This window comes from Pygocentrus nattereri, chromosome 6 (assembly GCF_015220715.1).
Source record: "Pygocentrus nattereri isolate fPygNat1 chromosome 6, fPygNat1.pri, whole genome shotgun sequence".
NCBI lineage: Eukaryota > Metazoa > Chordata > Actinopteri > Characiformes > Serrasalmidae > Pygocentrus > Pygocentrus nattereri.
Genome location: NC_051216.1, coordinates 19,881,030 through 19,895,629, shown reverse-complemented (window position 1 = coordinate 19,895,629; position 14,600 = coordinate 19,881,030). Strand labels below are relative to the sequence as shown.

General features: G+C 40.8%; 1 protein-coding gene across 4 annotated transcripts in view; it reads right to left on the bottom strand.

The window, feature by feature from the left end:
* fign (fidgetin) overlaps positions 1-12,833 on the bottom strand; it is a 58,478-nt gene extending 45,645 nt beyond the window's left edge. Inside the window, exons 1-2 of one of the 4 annotated variants that reach the window (XM_037538954.1) lie at positions 12,628-12,833; positions 11,560-11,735 (exon numbers count right to left, since the gene is read on the bottom strand). In XM_037538954.1, coding sequence (XP_037394851.1) covers positions 11,560-11,584 — 25 coding nt within the window. In that variant the 5' untranslated portion in view covers positions 11,585-11,735; positions 12,628-12,833. Of the gene's footprint in view, positions 1-11,559; positions 11,736-12,337; positions 12,498-12,627 lie in introns of those variants that run through there. The other 3 variants (XM_037538955.1, XM_017692246.2, XM_017692247.2) reach the window with 3 other exon arrangements.
* Positions 12,834-14,600: the final 1,767 nt, after the last annotated feature.

The window sequence follows — 14,600 nt, the reverse complement described above, 5'->3', positions numbered from 1 at the left end:
CTCTGATATTTCACTCTCTCAGGAGATCATGATTTTCAGTACTGGCGTTGTCACAACAGCAGCAACAGTAAAAAACATTTTGGCTAACACTAATAAATCTGTGGGTCATCAATCTCAGCTAAGCGATATATCGGTCAGGCTCTAATTCAGAATAATCTAGATCCTGGCCTCCACCTGCAGCCTCTCTCTCTGGTCCTCGAGGGCCGAGTGGAGCAGGTGAGCATGGTGCCACGGAACCTGGCTCTCTTCTGGAGCTGCTATTTTGGATGGCGCAAAGTCAACATTACTCCCTGAGGTGTTCTGCTGATAATGAGCACAAAGGAGGCGTCAGCCCTCATAAACCTTGGGGATGATGCTGAACTCCTTATGAGTGCTCATTTTTTTCACTCTCTCTTTGTCTTTTAAATTAATCTAATTCCATGTGGACACTTAAAGGAACAGTCATATAGGCCATATTCTAAACAAGCTTTTTATTGCTAGCTGCTTCTTAAAGGGGACAACACTCTTCCACTTGGCATCTCTGATGCAATTATTTGCATATTGAAAATCACTGAGAAAATCCATTATTCTTTTTCTAATTTTCATAGGTTCAGTAGGTGACACAAGCTGACAAGGACCACAAAAAATTCTGTCTCCAAAAAAAGTTGTTTTCCTGTCTCTTTTTCTTCATTTGTTTCATAAATAATGAATACTATTTAATGTTTAATGTCTCAGTGTCAACCTCAGTATTTGCACTGTTTAATGTTTATCACCCTGAGCACTGTCTATCTATTGCTTGTGTCTGCTCTGTATTGTTTCTCACTGCTTAATTATTGTCCTGGTTTCATGTAACACCATAACCTGAGGAGAGTACTGAATTTCTAATGTACACACATGCACAAGAGACATGACAAAGTAGACTTTGACCATGTGATGATCTGGATGACAACTAGATCTATAATACTCCTAGTACGCTGAAAGATGAAACTCCTATCTAGACCCCTTTGATAGGTAGATAGACAGATAGATAGACAGACAGACAGACAGACAGACAGACAGACAGATAGACAGATAGACAGATAGATAGATAGATAGATAGATAGATAGATAGATAGATAGATAGATAGATAAAGAGTTTTGTCTGTTGTATTTTGTCAACATTGGCAAGTTTTGGCTTGGTTTGGTCAAGATTGATTTTCATATAGTTAAATTCAAACAATCACTAAATGCATAACTTGTAATACCCACAGCAGCAGTGACTTTTCAGCACCTGAAAAATAATTTATTTGAGCCATCTAGATGTTACATGTTCTGTTGATTAAGGGAAAAAACACATCATCTACAGGGAACCTATTTTCTGTAAATTGTAGTGCACAGTTTTTCATATTTTTTGCTGAGGTTAACATATTGGGAAAAATAAAATATAACAGTTCCACAATAACTTTCACACAGGTCATGTTTTGTTTTTTGTTTTTAATAGGTCAAATTCAGCAAATAAACAGTAAGTGCGTGTTGAAATATGCAAAAATGTGTTCTCTGTGAATGATGTATAAAATCAATAAAACGTCATTTGACCGGGGGCACCCAAACCTTTGACTGTATGTAAATATATATACAGTACTGTGCAATAGTTTCAAGTGTCTGAGATGTAATGTAAATCTGAATATAAAACATGCCATTTTACATATGTCAGTCTGTCCCTTTAACCATTTCCAAACCTCTCAATTGTGATTATCAACACCTGGTTTAGCTAATCAATACTTCATTATGTTAAATCAAATGTGCTGGTGATGAAATGTAACAATCTATGTGATGATTTTACTCTTCAATTTTTATCCTTCAGACTACAATGTATCACAAGGTATCTACTTTTTGCAAAACATGAAATGTGTGTTGTTTTGTACTGTATTTATGATATAATGATATAGAATATATCTAATGATATAGAACATATCTAATGATATAGAATATATCTAATGATAGAAAAAATACAGTTAACACTTAATGCCAAGATAAATGGCTTTAAATAATGTGTTTAGGTAAGTTAAGACTTACACAGCACTAAATATACACTATAAACATATAAAGTGTGTGCGGGGGAGTGCATGCATACAGCACACACACTTTTTTAATCCATATCTTTCACACCTAATATAGTGGTTTGTACCAGAATCTCATTAAGTGAAACCTTGAGGCTCATTCGAAATCAAATTGGCTTGACTTTCGAACATGGAAACAGGGTCATTTTCAGCACTTCTTTAAAAGAGGTAAAAAAATAATAGCAGGAAAATGGAAAGAGGAGAAAGTCAGGCAAGAAACAGCAATAACAGAGTATTGAGTAGTATGAAAATGATAGAAATAAAGAGAGGCCATTGGGGGGGGGGGGGGGGGGGGGGGCTGGCTTTGGGGGTTGGTTGCAGTTGCATCCCAAAAAATAAAAACACATCCATGGCCCAAGGGAATGGTCATTATAGCCCTGCACACCTAAGACTCTAAGCCCTAACTGTTAGTGACATTAATCAACTGACCCACAAACTGATACCCCATTGTTTAGGAACAATTAATATATGGTTAGGAAATTAACAGCTTGCATTAATGTAACTGAAACACTGAGGGATGCTAAAATGTGCCCTGGTTGACAGTGCCATTGCTTATCCAGCACTAGTGTGAAGGTGGACAGTCTGTGCAACAGCCTGCTTCATCCATGATGTTGAATTAATCAGAATATTTAGATATATACAAAATGCATGCAGGGCAGTTCCAACAATTAAATTCATCAAATGCACATTTACTTTCTAATTACCTTAGCTGGAGGACATGCATGAAGGGCACTCAAGCTCAGACAGACAGGCAGCTTATGTGGCATTCTTTTATGCAGATTTGCTTTAATAATTTATGGGGATTTTAGCAGATGCAAATAATATCAGACAAATTTTCAATGGTCTTTACATGAGATGTACGTGCAATTGGTATATTTCAGCAGTAACCATGAAACAGGGGAGACTATCACACTATAATGCATGATAAGTGTGTCCCAATTAAAGAATTGGTCAGACAAACTAATATTCTCTACAAACAACCACCCATGTGACCAGAACAGAGCCTGTAATATGGCACTGACACACAAGACATACAACTCCTTCTTATTGCTCCATTAAAGCACCTTCTACAATGCAGTAATCACAGAGCCTCAAAAAAGCCTGGTACAGTATAAACCGTCTGCAATTTATTACATGTCTGATATAAAAGTAGCTTTCCGGATCCTGACACAAACAGGAATATAAGCCACAGACCCAAATAGCACCACAGAGGCCGCATATTAAGGTGGCTCTGCTGAGGCGGCAGGGTAATGCTGGGGAGAGAGGAGGGGGGCAGTAAAAAGCAGGGGTGAGCTGGGGTCAGCGGTGTGCCGGTGAGCACGACAGCTGAAAAGTGCTGCTCCGCAGACGGCTGAGATGAGATAATTACATTACGGCCCATCATTAGTGCCGGCCGTCTCCCCACCAGCCAACATTAGAAGCCTCCAGTCAGAGCCGCCAGCCAGACGACTAGCCAAGAGCCCTGGTGCAGCTTTAGCTTCCAGCTAAGCTTCTACAACACTCCCAGGCCAACAATCGTAGACCAACAACTGTGGCCTATTAGCAGGGGATTGCACTCAAATATACTCCAGCATGTGGTCTAGCTCCAGCTTAGAATGTTTCAATGAAACAAATACTCTTTTGTGATCAAATGGATGGTTACGTGGCTTCCTTAGCATCGCCTTTTACATCTTCTAATTCATAGACTACAAATAGCCCGGGACAGCATCCAGAAAGCAGTACACACTGGTCTAAAGGTCCTGCCAGCACCCCCGAGCCCTAGCCGGCTACCCCTACCTCGGAGTGTTGGTCTACCAGTGATGTACGCTAACCGCTAACCTCCCTCTGAGGCTCCAGATGCTTCAGGCAGCCCTCCCTCTACAGGCTTGACACCTTAAACCTACATGGCACTTTACCAAGGCTCTCTCTCCTCTCTGCCTCCAACCCTTTACCGAGCCCGCGTGCACCCTGCCTTCAGTCCTTCAGACGGGCCTCACACGGCGCCTCTCTCCACTGCACCCCAGCTTCTCTCCCTCCGTCAATCCCTGGCACCTTGCCAACCTGTCAGCCAGCCGGGCCCTTCTGAGGATGAATGGAGCGTTGGGAAGTTAGCGTGCAGCGCAGAGCGGCAGATAGCACACATCTCCCTATGATCATCATCCTAATTAAGATCTGACTGCTTTTATGTGATCTTTAGTAGTACATCAAAATATCAATTTGAGACAATTAGCTGCTGAACGTGAAGACTCAATTCATCATTCCTGAAGGATTTCTCTTTTCTTTTTTTGCCAATAAGGAACGGGGGGGAAAAGGCAGCCAAAATATTGGCACTCACATTCAAGCACATTAATGTTTTCTGTCATGCATATCAATGGACAATTTTTCTCAGAGGCTAATTTCAATACATTAATTACAATTTTATGTTCTCATTAGATGATATAATTCGCTCTCGAAGCTGAGCTCAGAATGACTGTGATCTTCTAAAGCCATGTTTTTCCCCGGCTTAGTGTAATTTACAAGGCTTCCGATGAATTTAAATGTCAAGAAACATCAAATAAATGAATAACAGCGAGGGGGTTTTTAGCACCCAGTAATAAAAGCGAGCGATGCTTGTTGGAAGGAATGGGCTGACTTTTTGCTCTGCACCCTTTATGCAGTAATAGACAAGAACTATTTCACAATTTTGCATCAATTAAAACCCTCAAAATGTTCACATACCGAATAGACAGAACACATGAGAGGGATCCAATGAATACTTATCTGACCAAGGATGAGAGGTCTTGCAAGCCCACAGAGAAAAAACTGGGTGAGTAAAAAAAAAACTTGGTGTTCTTGCTGATGTCTACCAGTTAACCAGAAAAAGCATTGTGGATGCTTGTGTCAACAGTAAACCAGACTTGTTGCATGTATAGCCTCTGAGGCCACAGAACTTCCAACCATCATGGAGATTTTTTATTTTATTTCTTACGTTCCTACATTTCCAGACACTTCAGCAGCCATTGAAATCCTTCCTGGAGTGCACAGCAAAACACCTTGAAGGACAACTGAAAATGCACGTCTCATTTTTCAAGGTTGTTCAATGATAAAAGCACGTATTCCTGCAGCGGCAGACAGCCACGGACAATCCATCTGCGCCCCTGATATTCTGCACTCTATAGAAACTGTTGCTCTGCTGTGGGGCAGGTCCTGGTGGAGTTGTGATCAAGTCATTCAATTTCACATTTCAGAGGAGCGCCAAACAAGCAGCAAACAGAAACAACATTTCCACAAAATGCTGGGAACTGCTTCAAATGGCAAAGACCAGGATGAGACGAGGGTTAAAAGAAACCCTATCTTAGCGAGAGCAGAGACAGAAATTCAAACTGCCCTCTGATCAGCCCTGAAACAGCTTTGATTTCACTCTCTGACTATTAGAACATTTTGTGATTAGCTGCCAATGTCATTATAAAACCTAATTCACAAAACCTTAGCACACGGGTATTCATCATTGGCAGAACCCACAGCATTTCTGGCCATGCATCAAAAGCATATTCAAAAACCACTAGTCTTGCACTCTAGGTCAATGCAAAAATAATTATTTTGATCTCAGAAATATTTTAAAAAAAGGTGCAGTTCCTTTTTTCGTGGCAAGCAGAGCAGTGCAGAGAGAAAAATAAAAGCTCCATTTCCTGACTGTCTCTCTCTCTCTCTCTCTCTCCCCCTTTGCTTCCCCTTGAACTAAAGAGGATAAAATCTCCCTTCATAAAGGCCATTAAAAATCAAAAGTTTATAATGTCTAATTAGAATGTAAACAGAGAAATGAAGACATCAGTGATTTAGGTAGTCATCTCTGCTCCTGCCACTGGGGGTATGCTAATTGCTCCCACAAAGCTGGGAATGCGGGAGGATCTTGGAAAAGGCCAGATTAAAAAGTATTACTGCGAAACCTAGTTTTGCACACCTGGGGATTGGCTATTCTGAACCAATCCCCAACAGGCGCTGTGCTGTCTCTTTGCTTTATGGGCAGTGAGACAGCTCCAGTGAGGACCAGCTCATTGTTTGAGATGGCAGGAAAAAAGAAAAACAGCACTGAGGTCTTCGCTTATGCTCAGTTCTAATGCTCTACAGCACTTGTGTCAAGAACACGGACTACGTTAACAACTTTTCCCCATGTGTTAACTACATCAGAGGACACCATGTTTAGTCCTTGTCTAATCCATCACTGCAAATGTCCATCAGCCAGATGTATAAACCAGAACAGAACCTGCCGGTTTACATTCCTGGGATACATACTGCTGAGAAAACAGCCGTGCTTTAACAGTTTCTGATTTCACCACATAAAACTAAAGCTAACAATACTTGATTACGTCTGAATAAAACAACACACCATCTCCTCTGACATCTTTTCTCCTCATCTATTACAAATTCCATTGTGGAAAGCTGGAAAAAATCTCAAAAAGGAATGTATCTCAAATCTTGATGTCAGCTTAACGTGATTGCTGTGGTTATGATGCTGTCAGCTTGTGCTGCCTCTGCCATGCGTTGTAATGAATGGAAGTCTAGTGCGAACAGGAACACATTTACAGCGATCTGTCAATCATAGTTACTGCTGAAGATTTCAGTGCTTCTCTCAACACACAGATATAACAGATATGGATCAAGCTGCTGATCAAAACACGTTCCAATAAAGCACATTCTTTAACTTAAAAAGGCCTAAAAACATTATCCATATTACTTTAGATGCTCTTGTTTATGAACATTCTAAATAGACAAAAGCAGAAAAGTGGAATAACTGTATCTGATAAAAGCTGTTATTTACAAAAAGTCTTAAACTGATTAATAAAACAGACAAAATGCCACTCTTTGTTGTGAATTAAGCCACACCGGCATTCTGTCACATGCACAGTCAATTTAGCCAGTTTACAAATGTGTCTGTGCTAAATAACAAACATTATAATTGACTGATTAACAATATATAATTTATTCATATATATTTATAATCTTTATTCACAGATTTCTGCAGAGAAGTGAGCCTGTATCTCAGCTATTTTCTCAACAGGTCATTCCCTTTTAGCTCAAAGGTACTAGTCACTGCGTGCATTTTCTGCATTATGAAATACTGTGTTCAGAACTACTTGCAGATTCTTATCCAAAGGTTCTGCAGCCAAAGAAAACAGTCAACATCAGTACCTCATGATGTCTGGTGTGGTAATAAATCACTGCATGCATTATTATTATTAAGTTATAAAGTTACAACAGTGTTATGCTGGAACAAAAGCTGAACTTAACATTTAGGCTAACAACAGTATTCTTTTCTGTTTACACAGGCTACAACACCAAAAAAATGCCTGATATCCAAATTTGATATCAGTTTGCAATGAATTGGTTGGATAGGTAAGAACTGACACTTTGGTGTACCAAGGTTTGCTAACTACCATTTAGATCACCCGACTGGTTTATGAATGAGCACCAGGCCTGAAACAGTGGAAGAAAATTCCCCTTGGCTCCACGACTCAGGAGATAACCTGTGATCGGACAGCAGAACAGCATGCAAACAGCAGCCGGAGTGCACCGACACAGCACAGATAATGGACAATATGCATTTAAAAAACATCCACCCTGTATGCTGTCAGTCACAGAGAGGACAGAGGAAAAAAATACACGCAGAGCCGACAGACAGTGTGTCTAAATGAGCTAGTGTGTGTGTGTGTGTGTGTGTGTGTGTGTGTGTGTGAGTGTTGGGGGAGGGGGAAGCAGAGGGAGCATGTCAAGGATTCGAGGTCCTTCATCTTTGCAGCAGAGCATACACACATTATACACACACACACACATCTCTCAGTATAGCAACAGACAGCTGCAACCACTTTCTAATGCGCCCCAACTTAGATCAGTGAGAGAACTGACAGAGGACTCAGAAACGCACAAAGATAACACAGCCAGCTGCCATGGGAGAGAGAAAAGGAGAGAGAGAAAGGAAGAGAGAGAGAGAAAGGTTGGGGGGGCTCTCTCTCTCTCTGTAGAAATGGGATTTGTATTTGCATGCGTCTCTCTCCCTTGGGGTTTTCCTCCGTTTTCAGATGAAAAGCACACGAGACAACACTTAACATATTTGCTTAAAGATGACAACCCGGTACTGATTTCATTTGAGCTGGGCTTTGTCTGGAATGAAGATGGGGGAACTGAATGAGATTTGTTACAGAGACTGACAAATGTATCCGTCTGTACGGATGAGTGTTTCATCAATTTGAAACAGCCCCCGAGATCCCCCAAGGTGCTCGTCCGCCGGCGAGCCGACTTAGTCTGAAGCTTCCTTTAATTGTCACCATTAGATTGAGATAAAAACTGTCAGTCTCATTTACACAAACAATCCCGAGAGGACAGTGCCGGTTAGACGCCAAACAGCGCGCACTGTGCCGGCTTTTTATAACACTGAGGATTTAGTCAAACTACTGACAAATGAGCACAAAGAAAATAGTTGCAGCACAAAATCATCTGTATTAAATTAACTCCTGCAGGTTTGAATTTGACTCTGGAGGACTTAACTGCTAATGTGTGTGTGTCACACTGTACATGTGCATGGGTAAAATGTCAAAGGGATCAGACGAAAAAAAAAAACATACAATGATGCCTACCTTTTAACTGACAAACACGCAAAGATAAATTTCCTCTAAAACAGCATGTTTATGAAAAAAGTCAGTCTTTAATAGAACGAGCCTTAACATTTGTGTTTGTGTGTATGATTTAAAAGACTCTTTATGGTGAATTAATGCATAGTCTAATTAACAATAAAATAGTGTAACTACATAAATTTACTTTGGATCATAACTTATACCTAACACTACACATAATCATCATGAATGAATTTAAATGATAGCTTACAGATCAATAAATCAGTACGGACAAGTATTACAACACTCATCAAAATCCGCCACAATTCATAGATAAACAATCTATATGAGTGTAAATTTGCAAAGTAGAGTCTGAGAGTGCGAAAAGGGGGAAAATGTATACATTCATATTCATTTATATTATTACACTTACACAAGATCCAAAATTATTTCAGAAACAATGTCTCAGCAGTTTTCCATAGCAAAATAATACTGGATACTTAAGCATTCAAGCATGCAATTGTATTGGGCAGAGTGTAATATAAAGTTACCAAAACTTGCAATGGCTGGTAGGTTTTCACTCTACTGTGAATTTATAGTGTGGTCATTAAAACCTGATGAGTCTTGGACAGCTGACCATGTCCAATCAAACTAGTCATAACAAATTCTTATATAGAACAAAATCTATTAAAGAGAAAAAACATACTAATAGATTTTTTAAAAAACATACTGGAACAGAATAAAACAGTATGTTTAAAAACAGACAATAAATAAATAAAAATAAATAAGGGATGTCACCTGTAATAATAAATTCTAAATGGAAAAAAAAAAATCACAATTAACAGCTGCCTCTCGCAGAACATGCTTGCACGCTGTCACACTATCACGCAAACAAAACGATTAACGCACTACAGTAGCATCAGTTAGGCTAGCCTCGCTGTGTGCCCGCTCTAGTGTGTGTTCCATAGGTGTGTATCCCCAAGGCTGCCTGGCCGCCTGCTCTAGCATGTCAACACAAGACACATCAAGCAAAGAGGGTGCTGAAAAGGGGAGGGGTCAGCATCTGTCATCAAGCACACCACAAAACTCAACATGAGCTTTCATGTCAACACATACACACACACACATACACACACACACACAATCAGAAGTGAGTGCCACTGTCACGTTGCTTAACATGCTGATAAAGCCGGGCCTGGGGTTAAATCAGGACTAAGCCCGACCTGAGCCAGCACCACACACGTCCTCCGCTCACTGTGTTAAATAAGCAGCACCACTGCAGGCTGCAACCCACCGCATCCTACCAGCAGCCCAACAGCACTTAACAAAAGCACTACAATAGCTGCAAAGACTCAAACTAACATCTATCCAAAATATGTTTGACTGCTATTAGCAGATTGCAGCTGGTCAGATAACATTCATACACTTCACAACAGCTTCAATTAGGCCACTAGGTCCTGCTCAGCTACTACCTACAAAAAACGATTGTTGCGTCTGCTTTAATAGCTCAGGTATCATAACGTCTAATGGCTTCCAGAGAGAAAAAAAACTGTTGCAAAACACTTCAACTTCTGAATATAAAAGCTTGTGTAAATGTAAATGTACATTTCTCTATTGATGGATCCTCAGGGCTGAAGAGGAGTGGAAAACACACTTGAGTCCACGCCTGATGATTTTAACTGTGTGGTTAAATAACAAAATGCAAATGCTATTGATGTGCACGTTTCCACTTTATCACTTAAGACTGATATTCTTTCAGGAATTTATACTTTTTATGCTTTTAACCTACTCATGTAAGATTATAAAGCTGGTCAACATTCTGCCGCAATAACGCCAACCAGCCTTACTTTTAAGGACCTGTTTGCATCTGCTTTATTGACTGTTTATGAAACTAGTGAAACACTAGTGTTATAACAGTAGCATAACTGTCAATATGTATAACATCCGACCTCCTGCCACAACAAACAATTCGGATACAGAGAGTGTTAGTGGCAGAAAATGTCAGAAAACAATGGACATGTACTTTTCTGGCAGGTTTAGGTAAAAAAGAAAACACCTCTCAAATTCACTGAGAGCCGGACAAGGGCACAGTTGTGCATATTGCTTTTTGCACAGCTCCGCTCTGCACGCTTGATGGATGAAGCAACATGGCCAGACTGAATAATGCATGCGTCCACATTCAGTAAATAGTTCTGCTAACTTTGCTCCACTTCCAACATGAGTGCAGCGAGCGTGGAGCACATTTCTAACACTGGATGCAGGCAGAGGCAGAACACGAAAAGATGATTATCAACCAAAGTACGTACAGCAAGGAAAACTGTTGCACACAATACAAACAACGCATACACATCCTTGTGTTGAGCACAGTTCAGAAAATAAATGTACATTTACAGCAAATTCAAGGTTCTGTTTTTGTTCCTTCAGATCTGTAAGGATTGATGATGTGTAATATGACTACAGGCCTAAAATGCACTGAAAGCTTGTCTGCTAATTAAACCTCCAAAATGTGTTATTTTGTGTGTATTTCAAGCTTCACATAAGAAGATGTAGCACTGGGGTGTGAGCTTAATGACTCTACAGACTATCACACACAGATTTGAGAATAATGAATGCTAAAACACATCTGTCAGTTTTGAAAGTGCACAAACTGAATGAATGCAGTCTGATGAGATGAAGGCAGTCTAAATAGACTGAGACTACGGCGCAGAGTGACTCGCTGTAATACTACACAGAGAACACAGTTATTACTTTGTAAACACTTTACAGTCCTAAAAGCTGCGTTTTGTAAAGCATTCAAACAGGTAGGCGAATCTGTCAGTGGCGTTCAAACAGACCTTTTCAATGCCAAAACAAATCATGCATTTTAGAAGGAAAGACTGGAAATAACAGACATACAGAAATAATAATAGACGTACCATACACACCGGTGCTACTGATCATCTCTGCCACGCTAAAACAAGGGAGAAAAGGGGGGAACCAGCAGAATGGGAGGAATTCCAAAGGTCGGCTTTCAATACGGCCACTTTTCCTCTCCGCTATCGCATTTCAGCGCCGTGAAACGGGAGGCCTTTTCGTCAGGTATTCATTTAACCTACATGCATATAATTAAGGAGAAGAGAAAAGCAACAAAAGCTCTTGGATAACGTGGAAGAGAAGAGGAGCTCGTACAGAGAGAGAGAGAGAGAGAGAGAGAGAGAGAGAGAGAGAGAAGGGGAGTGGAGAAGGCTAGGAGGGAGAGAGAGAGAGAGACTGGTTGGGGGAGAACACATGACCACGACAGCAAGCTCATGTCAGTTTTTCTCCCACCGTCTGCTTAAAACTAGCAGAGCTCCAGCGCGCGCTGCGGATTGCCTGAAACTGACATTAAAAAACCGCCACGCTCTGAACTCCTGCTCTCTCGGCATGATGTCCTCAGCTTTAAAAATAGCTCCCGGTCCTGCTGCCAGTCGGCGGCTGCCCTCAAACAGCCAAGTAGCAACAAAAAAAATCTGCACGTTTGCCAAACAGCGTGAATACAAAAAAGGGAGGGAAACTTTTCAGAGAGCTAATACTGCAAGAGCCGAGCTGCCTTTTGCCAGGAAAGTTAGTTTGGAGCAGCCCTAACCCCACCCCACACTCACTTTCCCCCAGCTAAAGCCCCCTTCCTCCTAACGATGGACTGCAACACAAGCAGCGAGGTCAAACTTCACCTACCCAGGCGCGCTCTCGCATTTTCACGCTCTCCGCAAAGCCGTGTTCAGAGGTTCGGTTCGCTGGGATGTTGCAGCTGGGGCTCGGTGCACGGCAGCGATCCGGAGAGGTGGTTTATTAAGCACAGCGATAAGAGGAGAAGGAAAAACACACACACAAGGCAGAGCGCTCTTCCTTCCGTAGTCCAGCAGCTCCCGTTGCTTTTCTCCTCTCTCTCTCTCTCTCTCTCTCTCTCTCTCTCTCTCTCTCCTGAAAACTGTTAATATCGTCGAAAGAGCCGGATTAACTCTTACCTGTGTGTGTGGCAGGGTGAGCTCAGGGCTTTAGGGCGACATCGATCCGCGCAGGCTCGCCGACGGACGTGTGGTTGGGGCTCAAGCGCAGATGCTTGCGATTTGAAACCATTCCAAGTTAGTGAGGGGAAGACTGACCGCTGCCTCTGCCATGTTGGAATTTCAAACCCCAAACAGCTGCTGCACGGAGGAGCCAGCGCGCCGCGGATTGCGCATGCGCCCTTCTGAGGAGCCAAATTCAAAGCAGGGGCTGCACGGACGAGGCTGGTTTAACCGCAGGGGTCAGTGTGCTGAGCAGATCACACCCTCACTAGTAGCGCTCCCCCTTTTCGCTTACATGTTCGTGTTTGAAGCAGTCAGTTAATTGTCCTGAGCTATTAGTGAACATTTGTGACGCTGCAGTCCGCTTTATTAGAGAAACACTCACCCCTTAACATTCCCTGGTCACTTTATTAGAAACACTTACATTGTAGTTAGGCTCACTATCCACTTCATTAGAAACACCTAACATGTACTAACATGCACTAGCCACTTTATTAGAAACACCTTTAAGCACCACATACTGGCTTCTTTAGTGGAAGCACCAACCTTGTATCAACCACTTTATTGGAAACAAGCACTACATGATAAAGATGATGATAAACACTGTGATAAACATTACATCACAAAAAATCTTAGCAAGTGAAAGATCTAGTCAATATATCTAATATTTTTCATTATGAGTTTATTGTAAGAGTTGCCAGATCATTTTACTTAAATAATGCAGATAATTTTGCAATTGCAAATTATGAAGTGAAGTTCATGAAATGCAGTAGAGTGAGACACTGTAATTACATAAAATTACTTAAAACAAGTAAAAACGTCTAAAAATAATCGTAATATTTACACAGCCATGTCATAATGAGAAATATTAGATACAATGACTAAATTTGAGATGGTTTCACTTGCTAAGATATATTTTTTTTGCAGTGTAGAAACAGCCACCTCATAGTAACTGGCACTAGCCACTTTATCAGACACATACCTTGTTGTTACACTGACTGACCACTTCACGATGTCTATCCACCTCATAGATCCAATATTTAGGTGTACAATTACAGACTGTAGCTCATCTGTTGCACAGCCTGTAATTCACCCTCAACCCCATTCATCACCAGTCAGTTTCTGACCACAGGATCGCTGTTGACAAGATATTATTTGTGTGGTGGACCATTCTCAACACAGCAGTGACACTGACTTGGTAGTGGCATGGGTAGTCTGCTACTATAAATATCCAGCCAGGAAAGAATTCATGGACAGAAGCTGACCATGGATAAATGACCAGAAGATTGCCAAGACAAACTATGCATGTCAATTGATATATGATGTCAAAACAATAGGCAAGGTGAGCCTACAAGGTAGATATGTCTAATTAGTGGCTGGTGAGTGTTTGAATATATTTTAGGATGGAAAGAAATGCTTTGATCTCTTATGATTCTCAGATTCTTGTCACAATTTATTAAAATGTCTGCATCATAAAGGGCCCATTTCATGGAAAACCAATTTTCCTCTTTTGTGGAATTAAAGAGTTTCACCAATTCATATATGAAAACTAAGCAAAAACAACCCATTTTGAATTAATTGAAATCATCTCCCTACAACAATTTAGCTCCACCCATTCATGTTGAAGTTATAGAATGTTTCAGCCTGAACTGCTCTTTGAATGAGGCACAATACAGGACAGTCTATCAGAGTACGGACCACTTATCAGTCTTATACATATATCAATCCTAAAAGCATGGTCGCTAAAATAGCCTGTTAAATTCTAAGGGATAAAATGAGAAAAATGGTCATGTGAAAGTTAATTTACATAAAATCACACAAATGTTAAAAATTAACCTCAGAGGAAAAAATGAAAAGTAAGAAAAATGCAGGATTTGGGTCCTTATTACTGTAATAAAATATTACAGTATGTTAGAATAACTTGTAAACAG